Raw genomic sequence first — 22867 nt, forward strand, 5'->3', positions numbered from 1 at the left:
TTTTCTTTTAACAAGGCTGTGAAAGAAGACAAAAACCATGGGAAAAGGTGAAGCAATTAAATGTTTGCACAAAAAAACTTCCCACTTCGCTTTGCCTTCTGTCCCTCTTCTCCAACTTTTCTTCCTGAATTTCGGAGGGCTGAAAACACCAGACTAAGATCTAATTGAAGAGCCTGTTTCTTGCAAAACACTCTCAAAGTTGCTTTAGATATGGAGTATTTTATCTTTTCTACACTTTAAAGGAATTTTGCTTGCCTGCTTTCATTTTTACCTATCCTTATTTCTCTTCTTCCTGATGCTGGAAATGGTTTTAACCTCCTGTGACTCTCGAAGACTTTTAACTTCCAGATACTCCATCAACTTTGGTATCTTTTCCAGTTATTTCAGCAAAAGCTTTGCACACTAAAGACTACAATTTTTAATTTTATGCAAGGATTTAAAAGCTGTAGTACTTAATTGTAAGAAAATAATAAACTGTCTCCACGGTCTTTACTATCTATAAAACCATCAAGCTGGACCAGTGACAACTCCAGTGTGGCTGACTTCAACTTCTCTCCCAACTGCTCCCCATAAATACTCATATTTTTAATATAATTTTTGTCATGCCTGTCTTCTGAAAGGTGGGAAAAGGTCTGTATCTATGAACAAACTCAGGGATTTTTGTTTTAAGCCTTTTTTAATTAAGTCCCAGACCTTACACGCAGCGAAGAAACCAACACAACTGCATCACTCCTGTGCTCTGTGGGGACTGAACTTGGAGAGAAACTTTAAATTTAATAATTTTTCACAATCTAATCTAATTTAAATCCAGTACATGCAATAGGGATCTTCTCAGACAGGTTTAAGAATATTTGTCACTAAGACTAAGGAGCCTGTTAAAGTGAAGTCATTTATGCAAAGTTCTATATGAGTAATTTTTAATGAAATTAAAGAGTGCCTCTACAGAATATAAAGTTGTTTGAAATCCCCCTATATTTGATTTCAAATCAGGAAATTAAAGCTTCCTTCAATTCCAGATGTAATTTTTAATATAAAACAACCTATGCATGTTATAAGTATACTGTAGGTTGCTCTGAGCAATTAAAACAGGTGAACCTAATGGGATATCCTTTCATTGTGTTTCAAGAAAATATTTTTATGAACCTTGTCCTCATGGTCTGTAGCTCCCTCCAGTGCCATCAAATCAGTAGATTTGTTTTCAGCTGATAAAGATCATCACATATGTGTTATTATCACAGAATTGTCATCATTAACAATAATAAAAAATTATGTTAATCATTTAAAATACTAATAAAAGGGCCTTCACATGATAAAAGAATTAATAAACTAATGCTTCATACTAGTTTCTGTAACTTGAAGGAACAAACTAATCTGTAAAACCAGACAAAATAAGGGTTCAGACAGTTCCCACATTTTTCAGCTTGTGTGTGGCTTGTAAACCTAAACCTAAACACGGAGAACACAGAACCAGGCACTTCCCCAGCTGCTCTTGGAAAAATGGGCAACATTGTTTGTAACAGAAATTTTAGGGACAGAGGCAGGCGGAGCTGACACGATCCCACGTGACAGAAAGGAATTTTGAACCCAAGACGGAGTTTCCGCAGGAACTAGGGAAGCAGTGATAGCTCAGGGAAGGAATCAGGCCCCAGATGAGCCCAAAACAATGGGAAGACAAACTGCTGCAGGGTTCTGAGCAGGGTGGTGAGGGAGGACTGCACTGCCCTATTTAAATACGCTTGTAGGAAGATCTCCAGCCAAACAGTTCCCATGTATTTAACGCGCAAGAACAGAAATCCAGCGCTGGAGTTTTACCTACTTAGGCACCATCCCAGCAGAGATTTGTGTTTTAGGGAGGCAGGTTCTTTAGCAAAAAGGCAGTAATTTTGACTCTGATCCTGCTCACAGGAGGCTCAAATGTTTAATTTATTTCCTGTGACACTCGGGACTGGAACTGCAGTTGGTGTCTTCACAGAGCTACCTGTCAATACCTGCTCGGGGCTGACAGTTCCAACAGCTCACAGCAGCTCACGTTTCAGCTTTTGCTTTTCTCAGAGGAATTCATCTTTCTCCCCTCCTTCTTTTTTAAACATTCTTCTTTCAACTCAGCAAAAACAACTCCAGGCCTCTGTAGAGCAGACACACAACCTGGCATACAACTGAAAGCATCTGTAAAGAGCACACCTCTCTTTCAGAAGTGAGTTGTAAAGTTATTCTTCTTTTTTTTTCTCACAAGCATTTGATCACGCAATTTAATAGCAGGTATACTCAAAAAAATCATTTTAAACCAAGCAAATGATACAGAGCTGCAATAGCAATTTCATACTGTGAATTTTGAGCAGGGCAGTGACACTGATCTCTGGCTACTATAAAAAGCATTGCCTGCAAATATCTGGTTCTGTGTTCTTTTGCCATACAACAAAACAGAGAAGTCAAAATGAAGTGCTTGTCTCTCCCTGGTACACGTTACATTCAGGCAGATAAAAGGAGCAAGAAATCAAGCTTGAAACCAAAATCAAAGACAAACAATAAAGGTGACCACACTACTTCTGTGGGAAAGCCACTCACAGGAGTGACCACAGTTCTGGAATAGTGCAGCCCTCTTTTATTCTCCATGAAAAACCTGTCAGTCATCCAGTTTCATGGTTTTGCTGTTGGCTTAGAGTTTTGCTACTCTTAAAAGGAAAATCTAATACAGACCCTCCACCTCTGCTTACTCACGTATTTTTGATAACACCAATACACAGCCCCTGACTACGGAATATCTCCCCAAACTGCATTTGAGTATTTAGTGCTTTTAAGCCTGCAATTAAAACAGACAACTGACAGAATAATGTGGCTTTACAAAGGCTCACAAACAGCCCCAAATTAACATGAGACATGACACGCCATTTTAGAATCTTTAAAATAAAATATTTTGGCCCTTCCCCCTCTCTTCCCCACTGACCTGCTAACTCGACTCAATTCATTCTGAAGCTGAATTCTAATCTTTATAAAAGTATGAACTTTAAATCTCATCTCTCAAAACACACACCTGGCTATTAAAACCCTTAAAAACAGTATTAAAAGCTCCAGTCATTCAAATGTCTGTAAAACAGACAGTAGGATACACTTTGTATTTACAAAACGCATTTTAACATTTGCAAAATGTGTTTTCTAACGCGGGCTTTTCTGAGCTGTGTGCTTTTAAGACTAAAGTGACAGAGAATTTAGAATGAAGTGTGCACAGGAAAAGTAAAATCCCTGACAAGGCACAAGCTCTGCCTGTTTCCTCCCTCAGCCCAGTCACGCCGGCTGGTTTCGGCACAGGGAGGTTTTCCATGGCAGCCTCTGACTCACAGAGGAACAGTCAGGTGCTGCAAAACATGGAACTGAGACAGGACTGATGTGTGTGGGTGAGGGTTGGGCATGTGGGAGAAAAAGTTGGAGGCGAGGGGAAATTTTGGGAGGACTTCTAAAATCCCTTATTCTCTAATTAGCTTGTATTGTAACATTCTAATGTTAAAATGAGGAAGTTGTAAGTCAGCTGCTTCAGGTGGAATTAGTTCCTTTAAACTAGCTTTATTGACTATGTTTATTACCTATATAAAAGTGTTGTAATTACCTAAACAATTATTAAATGTATTATTCATAGAACATCATTATTTCAGCATTACAACTCTAAAAGCCCTCAGCAGCAGAAGGGACAGATCTATCTTGAAATGGAACGTTAGAAGAATATTAAGATTCAGGGGGTACTAGAGGTGACACATATGCAGTCTCAGCATCCTCCCTGGCTGCCTTGTTGGCAGACTTTCCAGAGGCCAAGGACCGGGAAAGTCTTCTCGCACAGCCCCATCCCTCTTTCCTGACACAGGTTTCTGCTCCCAGGCACTGCCAGAGCCTTGACCACAAACCACCCTTCTACCTCTGTGCTGAGCTATGCTGTAAAAAACTACCAAATTTAAATTACTGCCACGTTCTCTGGAAACCTTAACTCCAGTCCCACCTTTCCTTATGGAAGAGAACAAATAAAGATTCTACACATCATGACTGTGAAATACAAAATGGTGCAGTGAGTTCTACCTGTGCAGGTGCCATGAAACAAACACTGAGAGGTGGGAGAGAATTTCATCTCAGTGGGCATTAATTCTGAAACTCCAGGGATACTGGTTTATGTTTCTTTGTTCTTGAAAAGAAAGTATCACAGAGCTATGAATAACAGCTCATTTTTTCACTACAAGTGGGTGGACTCCCCACCCCCTCACACTCAGTCTCAACCGGGCAGCATGGAATCCAAGGGAAGGGAAAGCCAAACTGAAGAGCCCAAGGTGTGCACTGAAATTCCAGAAAAATCTCCAAATTCCATTGGATGATTAAAAGCCATTGGATTCCAGTAGAGGACATGCACATCTTGCCCATCTCTTTGTCTGCAGAGGGCAGTGTCTCTTGTTTGCATCTTAAATGGCTGAAACCCTAAACCTGAATTATTCATTAACAGATTACAAATTTCCTCTTCTACATGAAAGAAACATTTAAACAGTCTCAGGAGAAGAACTGAACTAAAACAGACACTAAAAATCATGGGTATAATTGCTGCACTGGGAAAGATAAGAAGGGGTCTGAGATGATATTTCCCTTCCCCAAATGTTGTCCATATTCCCACATCAACACTCCTTCAGGGGTTATGAACCCAGCCGGGGTTTTTGGCTGCCCAATATCCAAGTCTGTTATTCTGCACAAAGACATAAACCCAGCAACCCTCTTATGACACCTGACTCTAAGGAAGCACTAAATGATGAGCAGCACCCTTCAGAGTTGCAGTCCTGGTTCAAATACGTACCTGAAACTTTGTGGCCATCTGATATTCACAGCCCAGAGATCTGGAAATAAATGTGCAACTCAAAGCTGTGCTCGGAAGCAGAGGCACGAGGCAGCTCCAGGGGAACAGTCCTGGGCTGGCTCACCTATGGCTCTGATACCTGCAACTGTTAACTCTGCAATTTAAGAGTGCTGAGGACAATTCCAGGATTTCCACTTGTTCTGCATTACTATAATTAGAGCTTCCGGACCGTGGTTTACACTTAGAACAGCAGCAAAGGTTGCAAGGTGGGAGAGGCTCAGATCAGATGGGTCACACGGGGAGAGAGTCTGGAGAGAAGACTCAATGATTCTGGTGAAAGGGAGGTGTGTTCCTACATTACCTACACCATAGCAGGTGCTTATTTATACATACACAGTCTATAAACACCATAACCATATGTGAAACAGCTTTTATCACACGACAGTGTTTTAACTCCACTTCCTCTACTCAGTGGCAAATTATTAGACTCACCACAAAAAAGGGTGTCTGAGCACAGCAACCGATACATTACACAGAAGTTAATAATATGCGACTACTAAATATAGCCATTCCCGCTTTTCTTCTACATTTTGCTGCCTAAGAGATTTCTGCAGCATCTTGCACACACTGGCTGCCCTGTATGGATTGTGATGCTCAAAACTAGTGACAGGTGCAGAGCTTTCAAAACAGCGCTCTTCCCTCACACCATCCCACCCACGTTCAGCTTCAGCTTGTAAAACTGCACTTATCTGCTTTGTAGAAATGCACACGCACAGGAAGTCCAAGGAACAGACTGCCAACAAGCAGAGGAGAAAATTAAAAAAGATCTGAGACACTAATAAACCGTGCCAGAATTACACACTGCGGCTAAACACAGGTTTTAAGGGAACATCACTGGAGTACTTCTGCAGATAAGCATAGCTTTCGTTTTAATTAAAGGAGAAAATTCCCCTCCTTTGAATGAACTCACTTCCACAGGAGAGATCTACGTTTTACTAGCACATCTTACGATTTTCTGTTTCTTTGCCTAAAGACAATAGAATGGGGAACAAAAAAAACCCCTAAAGGTCTATATAACTTATATTAAGGTCACTGACTTTCTTGATCGTGGCTCCGAACACCAAGCATTTAAAAAAACCCCACAAGCCCCACACTGCTCTGCAGTAGAACTTCCTCCTGTTGCCTACATTCATTTTTATCACAGTATGAACTGCAGATACTTACTGGAGTTACAGTCAAAAAGTATCCCAAGGGAAAAAAAAAGCTTTGACTAACATCACAATCCAAAAATGCAACTTTTTAAAGAGCTGTCTGGACACAAACCTGAGTAAGGTGCTTGAGGGGACTCTGCTTGATCAAGGAGGTGGGACTGGATGGCCTCAGTGCTCCCATCCAACCCTACCCATTCAGTGTGATCCTGTAACTACTGATTTCTAAGGGAGACCACCATACATTTACACAGTCTAACTCTGCAGAGAAAAATCTGTTTCAGTTCTCTTCATGTCCAGCATTAATCCACCATAATGCTTCATGGTGTGGGTGTCAGAAATAAATGTGAAACAGTTCAGAGTTTAAAAGAGACGCTATTTAAATCTGGATAGTACAACCTGATTCGTCCTGTAAACCTCGTATGCATAAAAGCAGCATATGCTTGTACAGATTCTGGTAATTACAGAGGTTTGTTTCAAAAAAACCCGTGTTTCATACAATATAAACACGGTAATTGTCACATTATCTCACAATCTACATTGTGATTTCAATTATGCACAACAAAGGGACTGCTCATGAGAACTGAGCTGAGAGGGTAAATCACACCCCTCATAATAATAGTAACAAACCTGTGTTCATTAGTGTCTGTTTGTTTTTAAAAGGTATTTGTTGAACTATTACAAACATCTCTTACAGACTGGTGAAAAAGAAAAATGTACTGGGTGTGGCATCAATCTTTCATTTGTAAGACTTGTCTTGAGGGAAATCGGTTTCATATTCTTCACAGCCACGTGACTTTATCAGAAAACCGCAGTACACAATTTTGGCATAATTAGCAGGACCTTCTTAAATTCAGCCCAGAAGAAAGCTCTGAGGGAAATAAACACATTTCACATCATTAGGGAAAGTCAAAGCTGAAATGGAGGTACCAGCCTCTGCACACAACAGCAGAAATCCTACCTATTTTTAGTTCACAATTCCAATAAGAAAACAGCTGGGAGTCTAATGAAATTATCTTGGTGACAAATTTAATGGACTGAACACTAAAGTTACTATTTTTAAATAAAGTTCCTAATTATCCTTCAAAACAAGAAGCAATTAAGCAGCAGTGGAGCTACAGCTTCCCAAGCGTCTGCTGAGGCTCGGCTCCAATCAGATTGAAACTGGGAAATGGCTCAACACCTTTCTGATCCTAAAAATTGGTGGAGGGCCAAGCTTGGGGTTTGGTTGGGGTTTTTTTTAGTTTAATGAGAGCAGTTCTGCTTTGACCTGTCCTGTCCAGTCCTGCCTTGCCCTGTTTTTCCCTGCCTGATCCCCAGTCACCCTCCTCATGCGCTGGGAATGTCTCTGTGCAGCTGCACAATCCACAACGTGCTCAGAGAGGAGACTGTGGAGGAAAATAGAAATGGAGCACAAAATGTCTGAAGAGAGCTGGTGAAAACCATAGAGGAGAACACACTACTTGGATCCTAGAGTAGTTCAGTGTCGTGGAAGAGAGGTGGACAGGGAAGCACTCCAGAGGCAATGGAGAAGCATCAAGGCTCCTACCTAGCCAAGAGCTCTGAAAGAGCACAGAGGAGTTCTGGTATTTGCCACTTCAGTGAAACAGCTACATAAATCACAATAAAGTGACTTTTAATCTGACATGTTCTTCTCCAAATAGCTCTTTAAAACTAGACATTTTAAATACTAGTTCCCTTGATAACACACTGTGACACCAATGAGTCCATTTTACTTGTAACCTCACATTCCACACTCCTATGTACTACACACCGGATTTCTGAAAAAACTTTGAACAACAGGGGTAGAGAATTAGTTAGCACTGAAAACACACTAACAACTACATTTTCATGTGACATGCCAAGATCCTAGAGTCTGGAATGCCCATTTGGGGAATATATCATCTATGCTGCTAAACCAGATCTCTAAATCCATCCTCTCACTCCTTCTACCAAACCACTTCATCATGTCAAGATGCTTGATGACATTGCAATACTTCTTGGCATTAGTACCACGAAAGATTGATCACCCTTCACTCATCTGATTTCATTTAAAACCTCACACTATCCAAAATCATCCAGTGGTTTTTGCAGATGTGAGCTTTCATATTTTTCTTGAATAAGAAATATATCAAAACAGCAGTTTACAAATGGGGAAACTATGTTTCACACAAGTCTGGCCTTTGATAACAAAATGTGTGTCTCCTAAAGCAGTTCAGCTCTGTGGAACAGAGGGGAACAGTGAGTCCTCCAGAAGAAACAAGAAGCCACTCTGAGGCAAAAGAAAGGAGACTGCACACCTTAACTGCAAAATCTGTTCTTCATGGCACACATACTGATAGGCAGAGCTAATGAAAAGACCAAAATGAAACAACAACCTGGAGACTTGAGCAACATTGGCTCACTCATGAGACTCAATTTGATGCAAGAATATCCAGAGAACAGTCACACTCTTCATGAAACTATGTAAGGAAATTGCCTTGCCAGATATGAAGCTTCAAGATGCACACGGTCCCTGATATTTTATACTATAAATAATTAAAATCCCTCTGAGATGCCTTAGCAACAGAAGTGGTGGACAGCGTGGTATTGAGCAACTTAGCAAGTATTACAAACATTAATAACAGTAACTGAACAATCAAAACAATAAACGAACAATCAAAATGGGCAAATTAACATATCATGGGGATTTTGCATGTACACTGCTATTTTTGTTTATTTATATATATTACTTAGGCTTCAGAAGGATTTTATTTTTTATTTTTTGTAAAAACACAAATCTCAGTCAAGATCCCACAGCAGGACTTGGCCACCTGACCTGAACTGGATGTGGGTCCTGCCAACACCACACTCCTCCAGACCCTCCTCTAGGACCCAAGGCTCCTTCCCTCCCCCAGCTGCAGCAGCTTTCCTAAAAATAGCCCTCTTCTAGCTTTTCCTTGGGCTGCAGCTTACATGAACCCTCTGGGGGGGGAGGGAAACCTTGTGGAGTACCCAAGGCACTTCACAGGAAATTTTGCTGGGCAGCCAACATGTTTCAAGCGTAAATTATCACCCAGACACTGAAACCCCTCACTTGTGTAATGAACACACTGCAATTCAGCTTTGATGGTGCAAACCCTTCTCGAGACTTAATCAGTGTACTACAATACAAACACAGTTAACACAGTTAAATATAATTCTAACACGTTCAGATACAAAATCAGTGTATAATATACCACAAAGTAATCAGTTAAAAATGGTGTTTCAAATCACAAAACTTATCAATCACATCCTGCTACAAAATTATTCTTAATCACATGTAAAAATTTGCCAGCAATTTCTTCCAGTTTATTTAGAACTAATTACATACTATAAAAAGTACTTAAAGATTACTTAAGCTCAGCATCAGTTTGAGAACTTCTTCACCTAATATGAGCTTAATCTATTTTTTAATTTTCAGCCTGCTCTTCCTATAGTCGGGATTTTATGACCATGTTCTCTGCATGCAAGCACATGGTCTTAATAAACTTTTGAGCCTGCTGGTAAATCTGTACCAAATGTACTGCAGACATCTTTGTCAGGGGTCTCTCAAAACCAGTAACTTCAGCAATACCTGTGAATGCAGGCAAGCACCAGACAAAAGAAATTTAAATTGAAGTCCCCTGTGAAGGAAAGGCTTTGGTGGATCATGGAACAGTGGAGTTCCCAGAGGAGGAAAATGAGGGAGAGAACGTGCAAGTCAGCACTGAGTGCTCCCTCTCCCTGGGACTGGCAGTGATGTATCTGCAGTGTTTCAGCCCAGGGAATAATTGGGAATCGAACCTGGCGCTTTCACACTGTACCAGCAAATGTACTGGCCTCATTTGATCCTTGTATCAGGAATTTTCTGTTGCCTTCTCTCTTTTGGAATACTGTGGTTTTTAATTCCTTTTTTAAAAGCAAGTCTTTAATGAGGTTTTATAGTATCCTTTCAGGTCTCAGTTTGATAAAAGTATTCCCCTAATTGTCACCCTCCAATCCTGAGATGTTCCTTTTCTGCAGCAGAACAGCCTGAGTGATAACAGCTCTCGTAAAAAACAACAACCAACTGTGCTACAAAAGCTGTTGTGCTTGCTGATCCTTCTGTGAACACCAGAACCAGCAGCTCCCAAGGTCAGGCAAAAAGTTCCAGCAGCTACACACCCACCAAGGTGAGTAAACTGCAAAATCCTAAAAACACCAGTCACACCTGCTCCACGTTGGGAGCACATGGGAAGCACATCGTTCCAGAAGTCCCTTCCTGCTGCAGCAGCATTTTCTGTGGCTTCCACAGTAGCAGCCAGACAGACTCAAGGGGTCTTCCCTCTCAAGATGCCCTCGTGCACCAGCACTGCATCCCACATCAGCTATCTCGACAGTCCTACCACCAAATCCACCCAGGAGTGTTGCTCTGGCCTTACACAGGCCATGCAAAAATGATGCAATCAATGCCCTGCTCCTTGTTTCCTCAAGCATTTATTTATAGCTTGCTCTGTATTTTGTGCCTGCAGATCTTCCTCCTGCAGGAGGGATTCCTGGGCAAGGCTGCTCCAGCCTCTGTGGAAGTCCTTTATTCCGCTTGTTTCTGTCTCATATTGAATTGTTTGTTCAAACCACAGCTCAAAACAACCCTTGTTCAGGGCTTTCTCTGAACAAAGAGACGTTGCATGAGCATGGGAAGGAAGAGTGAGTGAAAATTAATTCTCAGGAACCAATAAGAGTTTTAACAGTTGCTTCGATTGATTCTCACCACTTGACAGCTATGGTTTTTCATCACTACAGTCAAATCCAAGACTTTTACACCATTAAAGCTGATACAATTCAAGATGTTGTTTGCTCTGCTTTTTAAGGGAATTTTATAGTAAAACTGAGCACACTTTTTATATTAATGAGTAAAACTTGAATAAATACAACTGTCTAGTACATCCTGGGTGCATAACAACCTTACAGAGTTTACATAGACACAATTCCTCCTCTTATTAACTTCTCACCCTACTTCACTCTGGCCCAATTCATTCATTCACTCCTAGTTCAGACTGACCACTACCTGTCTTCACAAAAACCAGAGGACTGAAGGATTACTGTGTACACAAAAATCTACTATTTTACTCATTCTGATTTTCTTGAAATGTGTGTTTTGAGCAATGCCATTACAGAAGTCTCACCTGCAGCAAACAGAGTTCTTTTTAGGGTGGATTTGTTGCATTTTCCCTACCATTAAAAAGGTATATTCTGGGCCTAGAGAAAATAAAAATCTAGAAAAAAAGAGCAATATCATTGCAAGATCCACACACAGCAAAGGCAAACCTGACAATCCCAAGCTTTGCCACTTGTTTGACTTTCTGCACGTGTCAAACCTCCTCCAGCACTGGGCCTTCCTGCAGTGAATGCACCAATGGTCTGTCCATCAGCTTTGCAAGAGGAGCCCAAGCCAGTGTTTACTACAATGTGAGATCCCCTCACTCCAGGAATGTGAGGCATCACTGGAAGGATGAAAGGCTGCTCAGCAGAACCCCAAGGAATCCACACAATCAGCGATGCTTGTGAAACTCGTTGTTAATGAATTAACTCACAGGAGGAGAGTTCCTGTAAGGGTGAATCCAGGCTCTTGAATTTTCTTTTAATCTTTACAATCATGAAAGAAAAATAAAATTGTGTGGGAATACTATGGTAGTAGCTACATTTAATGTTCGTATGTAGCAATGCAACACACTAATTTCTTGAATAAATTATTTTGTGTCAAGTCTGTAACAACCGTGATGAATTTCTCAAAATGGATTGCACACTGAGTCAGGGCTGTGACTGCACAAGACATCATGTTTACTAACATATTAGTTGTTTGACAAATATTGGTCATTTTAATTAGATGTAAAATTATTTATGATGTTTCAAAACTTAACAAATCATCAAGCAAAATAATCAACAAAAGTCAACCCTACACAACTCCTTGATTAGAAGATGGTAACACTACTTTTCAGGGTGGCAACTCTCTACCTGTTTTGCAACACAAACCCCAGGTAAGTTTAGCTTTAGGCATAAATCTGTATACAAATACCCAGTTATGTGCAGAGCCAGTGTTGTTCACTAATTCCCATTCTATTACAAACTCCTACCTATCAACAGAGCAAGAGACCAATATAATATTGACAGCATCTCCTCCAAACCCCTCAGTGGGTAAAAGATGTTTTTTCATACATTTCTTGCATATTCTCTCACACTATTACTTAATGCCACAACAAAAACTTTTGAGGGCGGGAAAAGAAAACAGTGGGAAGGAATGAGGAACCTGTTGCCATTAAAATGCAGAAATTAGTAAGAGTTTAATTAACAGAAGGTTTTGGCTTATATTCCATCTCCTTACATTTCAACTCTTTCCCTTCACCCACAAAAAAAATTCCACTGCATTTGCATTTCTAGGTTTGCAGAGAACAGAGCCACAAAAAACAAAGCAGAAGCCTGAACAGGTATCAGAAATATGTTGACTAAGAAATCCAGACACCACTGAACCAAACAGACTTGAAAGCAATTACAAAAATATGCGTCCGATATTTGCTTTAAAAAAAAAGCTCAGGATTATTTTATTTTCTCTTTTGAAATAGAAATCTCAGGGATTCTGCACATTTTTGCCTTTTATCTGTATGTTTAAAATCATTTGGTGATGCAGGTATAATATTCTTTTTCAAACAACATGTTGCCATTTTTACCAGTAGTAACAAGGAATCTGTTCTTCTCTTCAGTGAATTATTTTTAACTCTGTTAATTAACATTATGAGTATAGGCCACCCATCAAGAAATTGGGTTGAAGAACTTTGTCTGCAGAATTCTGGACTGTAGCCAAATACTTTTAGTACAGAATTATCTTCTGAATATGCATCATTCTTAGGTTTAGACAGCAGTAGTTACTTATACATTCACATTCTTTGGTAAACTTTGGTTTCAAAGCAGACTACTAAAAGAAAGTATCAGTGGAGACACATCCTGAGCAAACTACACATTAGACTCCACACAGTATTTTCCTCTACCTAAAATGTCAATATGTCTGTTATCAAACCCTGCCTTCCTGACACTCTCCTGATCTTCTTCTGACATTCAAAATGAAACTTCTCTGTTAGAGGAGCACAGCAATCTACTGACCAAATCATGTGGGTGTCTGCTTATGATCTCAGGAAAAAATACTATTTTATGGGTAAATTTTATTTAAATAAAATGTTACCATTCATGCCAAACTTTGGAAAATACTCTTGATCCAGTGCATGCCTAACCTGAGCAAATGTTGTGCCTATGAATGTTACTGAAACAAAGAAATAGCTGTTGTGTGAGCAAATGCTCCATTTGCACATGAAACCAAATGTAACACTGAGAAATGAACACCCCTTTCCACTGAATAAGGCACCAAATGAACACCAGGGTTTATCCTTAACTCTTGCAGGCACTAGCAAGAGATGTTTTTAAACTAAAAGGCAAAGTCTGAGTGTTTGGATGCAGAATTGGGTCAGGAAATTGGGGAAGAAGTTCCAACCCAGCTTTTTCACGCTCCTCAATCAGGTCAGCCCAGCCTCGAGCTGAAGGCAAATCTCCAGCATTTACAACTAGACAAGGAAAGGAAGTTGCATCTGCAGCCAAAGGCCAGAAAGGAACTGGCACATGAACAGATGTGTGGAACAAAGGAGAAATAAAAGCAGTACATGAATGAAGGCAATGGGCCCGTGGGGCTACAAGTGTCAGAGTGAGTGAAGGTGGAGGCAGAATCGGGTTCTCGGAGCAAACAGCTAAACCCCTTCACAGTGACTCAGAGCAATGCAGTGGGCATCACCAAAAACCTGTGGTATGACTTCAGTTATTCACATTTTGGACTTGCAAAGGTCTTCTGGCCATCATGGCAATCACCTTTGTATTCTCCTTACTGGAGCATCTAATTCGTAATACTCAACCTGTTCCAGGACACCTTTGGTTTGTCTTGCTTCATGCTAGGATGTAATTTACTTTGAAGACAGAGAAGTTTATCTGGGGTTGAGCATAGTTTGAAATTATGAATTTATGATTAGCTGTGACAAGAGTGGGAACATGTGTTGGATTCATAATCCATTTACTGGCTAAATTTAGGTAATCTGGTTTTCAGAGCACTTGCCAGCAGGCACATCCCTGCTATTGACAGTCAGCAAGAAAGGGCACACACATGGAGAAGTTGGCTATAATTCAGCTACTATATATTTGGACTCATGTTGTTAGTAGTAACTTCACTGAAGTCACAAAAAGACAGGAGCTACTGTGCTTCCAATCATCTACAGTAACCTATTTCTGTACCTAATACCCCACTGGATTGCAGAAGAAGTATAACCTGGGCTGTATGCTTCTTTTTTTAATTGAAATTTAACCTTGTTTAAAATATGATCTTCAATATTCCCTTAGGCTGAAGATGAGCAGGGAAAAGACCCTAATTCAGTTCTCTCTAAGCACTCTGGAATAAAGTAAGGTGGGTTTTATAATCGAGACCAAGAATTAGAAGTTAGATGATGTGGGTCTACTCCCTGGCTTGCCAAGGAATTCACACAGCAGTAGACAAGCTCATCAGCTTTAGATCAGCAAAAGGGGACATGACTATTATTCTTCCTCATGGGAATGTTTAACAGTATAATTGTTACTGTCCGTAAGAAGCTCATGTATGCCAGGAATAAAGGCCAGGGAAATTCCTGTCCTGTTGAATGTGAGCATGCAGACATGGCTTGCAGAGCTGCAGGAGACAAGAGAAACCACTCTGTCAAAATCATATCCAGTGGAAAGAAAGTGAAGGGAAAAAAAGGTAATAAATAATATGAATAAGAAACTAGACTAACAGTAGTACCCCTGATAAATCAGCCACTATTTAAAAAGGTGAGACTTTGAGCAAACACCCTTTACTGCATGTTCCATGAAGGGAACTTTGTCACGAAGTGAAATCAACATGGAAGAAAATCATTAAGTGCTCAAATCAGGGCTCTTAATTGCTCTCTGCAAGTCTGCAAATCCAGAAATAAAACACACCATAAATCTTAATAAAAATATAAAGAATTTACAACTCCTAACACGTTAGAAATTAAAAAACCAGCGTGTCCACATGCGCTGATCCTTCAGCAGCCCCGCACAGCAGTCGGTTAATAGCTGCACTCCCCTCCTTTCTTTGATAAGTATTTTAAAAACAAACATCTTAAAAAATACTTCTCATAAAACCCTTCTGGAGCAGCCTGGCAGAGTTTCAAGGTACCAGAGAGGCTCTGCTGGTGCTGAAGCTGGAGAACCGCGACTCCGCACCTCGAGCAGCCGCCTCCCCGCGCCTTCTCCTTCCCGAAATGGCAGCGGCAGGAGAGGAGCTGGCGGCAGGAAATAGCGTGAGAATGGGCTCTCTCATGCTACTTCCAGCCCTTCCTGATATCAGAGGGTGTGAAATGGGTTGCAAAGACTGTCTCTCACATTATTTCCTTTTCCACCCCAGCCAAAACCAGGAAGCGCCAGCGAGGAGATTCGTACGCAGAGAAAGCACAGCGTAAAATGAAGTACAAATTCAAATTAATAGCCAAGGCTACTAAAGCAAAAATTTAAGGATCTGTGGGCACAGCGCCTAATATTAGCAACTCTAGGAAAAGCAGCAGAAGGCTCATGTACCCAGGTTTTGCTTTTGATTTGCTACTGACATCAAAGCAAGTTTCCTCAGGCCATCCTCATACTTTGGGTCAGACCTTCCAGCACGGTGTCAATCCTTCATGTCCTCATGCCACAAACAGCACATGCCTGTTTGAGGGAAAGATCCTTCTTACTCTGACTATTCTGCTGTGTATTTGTGAGTCTTTTAAGACCAGAGCTCCTCAAATGAAACCTGAGCTAGAAGTATCAGCAACAACAGCACTTCAAAGAGATCACATCTGTTCGTATTCGACAGAAGGCACAGATTTGTCAAACAGGTCTTGGCACGTCACAGTGGAAATGGCTCCTATATTTTTGACACTAATAATAATTTTAAATAAAATGTAATCCTCTGCCTTTAGGGAAGAAATATGAACGATGGTAAATAATTTAACATCGTTTGGGATTTTCTGTATTCTAGACACTTCTGTGTTCTTCTGTTTATTATTAGCCAAGAGCAGGATCACATGGCAGCTTCAGCAGGAACACTCCTTCTCCTCTGTGTAAATCCCTGCGAGATGCAAGAGCAGTGAAATTTGCCCTCCTCATAGATAATGCTCCCTCCTCACAGAATACATTCCTCTCAGAGACAAACTGTGGACAACCTCACAGACCACATTGTTCTAAAAGCAGAAATGAAACTAATTACTTGGTAAGTCCAGTTTAGAAAAGGGAAACAAGCTGCCTTTCCTTTCCCTGCCTCTCGAGACTGTCAAATATGCCTCGACAGGAAGTACAGTAAAGCTCATGATGAGCAGAGGCAGCTACTCTTTCAAAATGAACAGGGCTACTCCAAAGTGACATTTTCATTTAGCCAGGGAGTTTGAGGATAAAGGGCAGGATACCAGAAGGGCTCTCCAGCAGATGAGGTTACCGGCCGGGCCTTCCAGCTTCACACCTTCAAAGATCCCAACTGCAGGGAAATGGGAAGGTACCTGTGGCTTTTGGTCTTTTCTGAGCCAACACAACCAGGAACTCGGCAGAGCAATGAAAAGAGTGTGTATTAAAGGTCACTTCTTATGGGGAGACACAGAGTTGTAGTGATTCAGCAGAAAGCACTGCAGTATTTAAAGTTACTGCTCAGCAACAGGTGACAAATACCATTTCCAGACTCTGAACACCTACGTTTAAGTTAGGGAGATACAACACATTAGGCTGAGAATATTTGTTCCCACTTTCTTGGGAATGAACATGCAGCAAAAAGTGTCTTTGCCCTTGTGCTCTGTCCATCCAGGAGAGCTCCTGACCCACCAGAAAGTGCCCTTCTCTCCTCAGCACAAACTCTGCAGACGTTTAAGCCGCCATCTCCTGAACATCTTTCTTTTCCAGATGCTCCAGCCTCCTGCAGCTGTGCCATCGAGCCCTGAACTTTGAAAAGACCTTCTCTTGGACTACAGCTTAACTGTCCCCATGGAGAATGAGCTTCTATCTATGAAAAGCAGAATTGGGAAAGCAGCAGTGACAGACAAGAGGGGAACAAGGTAAGTCCTCATGGCCTTCCCTGTACCTTAGTGCCACCCTCATCCCACTGAGAAAGAAGGAAATAGGAGGGAAAGGACTCGTGCCAGTTCCCAAAGCACAGCAGGCAGGAGGCTGCCTGGAACAGTTGCCACACGAGCCCTGGGATGTGCCCCCTCCCTGAGGACAGACCAGCCCCTGAGCTCCCCGGGATCCCCCAAGCTCTGCACACATTTCATGCAGGTGGGGCAGAAACAGAAACAAATTTTATTCTGATACTGACATTTCTGAAAGACAAACAAGGCCCTGTAAGATACACGCTCCTCGCTGTTCCCTGCTAAAAGACAGGCAAAATTCATTTTTAAACACTTGGCAGAATCTCCTTGCAAAGCCTCCTATATATAACTGTGTCACAACAGTGAAAAAAACGTTCATTTTTAAAAATTGCAGAATGTTAAATGAGCCCGTACCAAGACAAACTTTACGCTAAGCAATTCACACTTCAAAGAATGACAGTTGAAAAAAATTAAATTTTTTTACAAACAACTCTGAGAAGTAATTTTTGTGAACAAGAAACGTTTAGAATTTTAAAGCAATTCACTGAACAAAGAATCCATTAATATTTAAGAATTTATTCAACTTTCAAGAGCAAGAAAGGATTTTTGGAACTGGATTGATCTTGAAAGAGAAAAGTCACTTTTCCATCTCCCATTTCCCATATGCCTTTCTTGTTTTTAAATGGGGACTTCAAAAGGGAATAGTGTTCAGAACCCAAAACTGCTCTCTGAAGAAGCTGACAAGCCCAACAGTTTGCTCAACTTTCTTTTTCAACTTCTATTAGCTCTAACAGCAGCTTGCACATTCAAATTACAACAGTCCTTACTTGATGAATCTCAGCTACATTTTATATTTTGCCTTTGCTACATTTTTGTTGGTGGGTGCTCACCAGGGTTATTTCGAGGTATCAATCAAGTCAGATTTTATAGGAAATAATTTTTGTCAGGTCCCTTTTTTAATTTAATTTAATATGATAAGAACAAGTTCAGCACTTCAAAGTGATGTTATCCTCCAAGACAACATTTTGCCACTAAAAAGTCTCCAACTATGCATTTTCTGCTATTAAAAACAATACCACTGCATGGTCAAAAATGCCAGAAAGGACAAGAACTACCAAAATTAACAATTAGAAAGCTCCTTCTGCAAGACTGTAATATCTTTTTTTTTTCCCCCAGAAAAAAAAAAATCTAATTTGTCAGCAATGTTCAAGGTTTATTTTTGGCTCAACAGCCCATGATGTAGAATTAAGTGTTCCACTAGATGGAGCAGGATGGTAAAGCCATCATGAAGGCCACTTCCCTTGCTGATCCATGAAAAAGTCAATGTCCAGGGATGATAAGAATTTTAGCTTTCTTCTGTGTTTTCAGGGCAGAACAAAATTTGTTCCTCTTTCAAGAAAGGGCAACACAAAACCCTCTTAGTGCTCAACAATATTTACTTCTTCCCAGCACAGAAGCTGACTATTTACAAACACTAACCAGAAAGAGATAACCAAGCACTACCAGAAACAAAACCAGCTCTTCCTCATTTCTATCAACTTCACACTAGAAACACAAAATTTACTGGATAGTTGACTGAAAAATGAAAATCCTGTAGTAATTTTTTATTTTGTAGCAACTGAACTTGCAAAAACCTCCGTGCCAAATGATCAAACATAAGTCACCTAACGCAAAAGACATCACTGCACATCAAACAAATTCACACTGGAAACAATGGCAAAACTTCAAAGAGGCTCCTACAGACCTAGAGCTGTGCAAGTCATAGTAAAATTATCTCTCTTGTCTCTTTTCAAACAGAGCTAATTGTTGATTTACCTTTCAGTCTACCTAAACAAGCAAACAAAAAAAGAACCATATAGATTTTATTTCATCAAGTGCTCTTTCAGAGATGCAGTACGAGACAAACTGCAGTTGCCCATCATCATGTGAGAGGAGAAACCTGCATGCCTGTGACCATTAAACCTTACTTTGGCTTCTCCAAAAGAAGTAGAGAGTATGAACTAAGAAATAATATTTTTAACTATTAATATTCCAAATATAAGTCCTGCAATTCTTGAGCACAACACAACGAAAATACCAGGAATGGTCACAGTTATCATGAGCACTTTGCCACCAAATTCTGAGCCACAGTTATGTTGCTGTATGTGATAAGTAACTGCAAACGTGCAGCAGTGTCTCAAGACAATACTAATTATCACAGTGGTGTAAATACCAGAAGAGAATGAATCTCTCAGATATGTGCAGGAAGGCACATAAGCAGAAGTCTTGGTGACTGATCGCAGGCTGCCTCCCGTGATTGCTGCTGCCATCTCTTTGGTTTTGGATAAATAAACTGCACTAGAAACTAAAGTGACAAACACAGGCTTATTTCATACCAACGTACTTTGGAACTTCTGAAACCTGTCGCAGCACCTGAGGTGGGAGAGGCAGGAAATTTAGCCTTTGAGACAATATAACTGTCCCCTCATTAAGGGGTCAGCCTGTATTAAGACCATCTGAAAGCATCTGCAAGGTTCTCAATGTAGACACTGTCTAACTGAACCACCCTTCTGAATAGTTGATTACCAAGAATTCTCTCTGTAGCAGACATTCCTTTTCCAAGGTAAGGAAAAATAATCATCAGGACATGCAAATCACAGTCATTACCAGTCAGTAACAAAACCATCTCCAGCCCACTGGAAGCAATACTTACTACTGTGCACAATCAATCAGCTGATATTCGTTAGATCTCTCATAACAGGCTTTCACACCTTCGTCTTGCCAAAGTGTTTTTGTGTGTTCATAAAACTCCTGAAAGAGGAAAACACTATTAGCAAAATGGATTACAGATGAGGAGCATCAGCAAATGGTAACATATCATTAAATGATGCAATGAACAGGAAACAGCAGCATATTTAACAAAAATCTTTAAACAGTGTTTAGAACCTGACTACAAGTTCAGTTGGCTTTCTTAGTTTAATGTTTTGTAACGCTTAAAGAATTGCTTCTCCACCACTCTGACTGAATCCAAATGTAAGAAGGGTTAACTTCTCATTAATGACAACTCTGCTTTTAACTATCAATGGTAATTGGTACATTTGTTCTCTAACTCACAATTCCACTGTATGTTACATTTATGTGGCTGACACAATTTTTTTTCTTCAGTGAAACACTTCTCAGTAATTCTTACATAGAGGTAGCAAATGATGATTAGGTTTTACATGACTTTGCAAGTTAGTGAGTACCTTCAGGGACTATGTAGACATCTGTACCTTAGTTAAGTCTGTATCACTTAAGTCAGAGTATCTGCAAAATTTGTTCTTTCACAGTGTAAAAAGACATTGAACTATGGAAGAAATACAATCACACAAGGCCAGATCTTGTTTTGTCTCAACCTTAAAAATTATAAGCCAAGATACGAAAGCAGACAGCCAAAAATGCAATGCTTCAGCTTTGCTGAACTTGAACACAAGTATAAAACACAACCAGAAGCCCTTTCTTTTATATATATAAAAGATTCACTTTGGCTCCAACAAGGCGTGTGCAACATGTAATTGTATTTCTGGCTATCACTAAGAACTCTGAATACTTAGAAAGAACAGCAGCAGCCTGATGACTTAAATACACACACACACCACTGTGGGCATTCCTTTTATCAACGACCATGGGCTTTTCTTGGCTCTCTCTCAGGGCTTTAAAGTGTTTTGGACTAAATACTTTTATTCTAAGTGGCTCAGGTAGCTTATTCCAAATAATTTTTTTTAATCCAGAACAGCATAAGACCTTTAAAATAGTTGCTGTCTATATTCTATTTTTCCCCCTCCAGCCTTTTCTTAACAGTAGAATTATTTTAAAGAAAAAGAATGTATTGAATAGCCATTTTACTGCTTCAAGGTTCCTCCATCTCTTGGGATATCAGTCTCTCACATTCTTTTACTATCAGCATAGTATAAAGAAAGAAAGGGCACATCCAAATATGACTTCAAAAGGTTTCACTTGAAAATATCTTTAAAAAAATTCCCTCTCCTATCAGAATGTTAACTAACACCTGAACTGCACAGAACAGTAGATCCTTTAAATTGCATCTTAAAGATGCATAATGGCATCTTAAAGGAAATTTAGTGACGCATCCTCTTCTTGTATAAGATCATATGTGACTGTGTGACCTTACAACTGTGAATACCAATGATGGAAACAGCCTATCAGATGTAAACTTGATCTTGCTTTTATTGCCATTAAATACTCACTAGCTGCACATACACACCAGCCATAGTAAATGCAACATACACTTCTACATTTTGTCCTGGTTTCTTTTAATATATAGATTTTGTTTATACACAGTATGAGATACATCTTTTCATTTTGTTCCATGCTTTTAGGAACTGTTCATGACCAGTTGCATAAGTAGATAAGAAAATTTTACTTGATTTTTAGTATTTGCAGACTGCACAACCATTTGCTTTTGCTATTAAAGGACATAAGAGATTAATCAAAATCTTAATTCCAGTCCAGTTTTCTGTCTCCCACTGTTGGAATTATGTTTGTTGGATGCTTTAATTTTGAAGATTTCTAATTTCTTGGCAGCTGGGAGACTGTTAACTCCCTTCAATCTACAACTCTGTCACAGCACAGTGAGGAAAATATCTTTCCAAAGCAAAAAGGAGAGGGAAGAGAAAGGAAAGGGGAGAAGGGGAATTATCTGCAATCTCACTGTATTTGTACCAAGCCCATTTTGGGGTAGGTTTCTATATTTATTTTCAAAAGTAACAGTAGCACAATACAGAACATCATATGACTCACTCAACTTATTACTACAAAGCTGGGAAATTGAAAAATTGAATCAGCAATTGTACAAGATTTTTTTTTTGCTGAAACAGCAGCTGATTCAAATGGACAGACACCACTTAAAATTCTCATCAAGATAACTTACACCAGACTTCAGATGGTTAATTAACTATTTGGCAGAAATATACTTCTAAAACAGACATCTGCTTCAAACTGGGGTCAGCATCTGCCAAGCCAATTATATCCAAATATGCCCCCAAATACTCACTTCATCCTGCTTTATAGTAAGTAAACAAATACTAGGCAAATGTTAGTTTACAGAGAGCACAGCAAAACATTCTTCATCATCAAATGTAGATATAAAGTGAAAAACAGGCAGTGCCTTAATAAAAGAAGTCACAGCATAGTAAAACTCTGCCTCAAAAATCCTTCCTCATTACTGCTTCTCACTGTAACTATGACACTGGCAGTGAGCTGACACAAACCAATTATTTCAAAGAACTTCCAAACTCCATCATACCTTGTGGAGAAACAGTTGGAGTAGTTTCCACAACCAGACTCTTTAAATGAGATGAAAAATAAACCCAGTTCCTGGCCTTAGCATAAACACATTGATAATCAAAAGCCCAGGATTTAGTTTACCAGAGCAGTTACATATTGTTTAGAAGAGTCCTCCCTGTGTTTTAAAGGCAGTTTTAACTTCTAAGAAAATATGTGAGTTACAAGAATGGGATAAAGATCAATGTTTGTGCCTTGTTAGGCCAAATTAGCAATAAAATATTTAAGACTGCCTTTATGCCTGTCCTGCTAATCTGAACTATAACCAGCAATGCTTAGGCAATCTCCTCAGTATGGTTATTAACTGTCCATGTGGGATGGAAAAAGAATTTAAGTCCACATTCTTT

At 39.9% G+C, this 22867-nt stretch overlaps 1 protein-coding gene across 2 annotated transcripts in view; it reads right to left on the reverse strand.

Annotated features, from left to right (window-relative positions):
- The window catches only part of GNAS (GNAS complex locus), a 145445-nt gene that overhangs the window by 14012 nt on the left and 108566 nt on the right, over nt 1-22867 (reverse strand). For both annotated transcript variants that reach the window (XM_064674112.1, XM_064674113.1), the window contains exon 5: nt 19891-19988. In XM_064674112.1, coding sequence (XP_064530182.1) covers nt 19891-19988 — 98 coding nt within the window. The remainder of the gene's footprint in view (nt 1-19890; nt 19989-22867) is intronic.

Source organism: Pseudopipra pipra, chromosome 17 (genome assembly GCF_036250125.1).
Source record: "Pseudopipra pipra isolate bDixPip1 chromosome 17, bDixPip1.hap1, whole genome shotgun sequence".
Classification (NCBI taxonomy): Eukaryota; Metazoa; Chordata; class Aves; order Passeriformes; family Pipridae; genus Pseudopipra; species Pseudopipra pipra.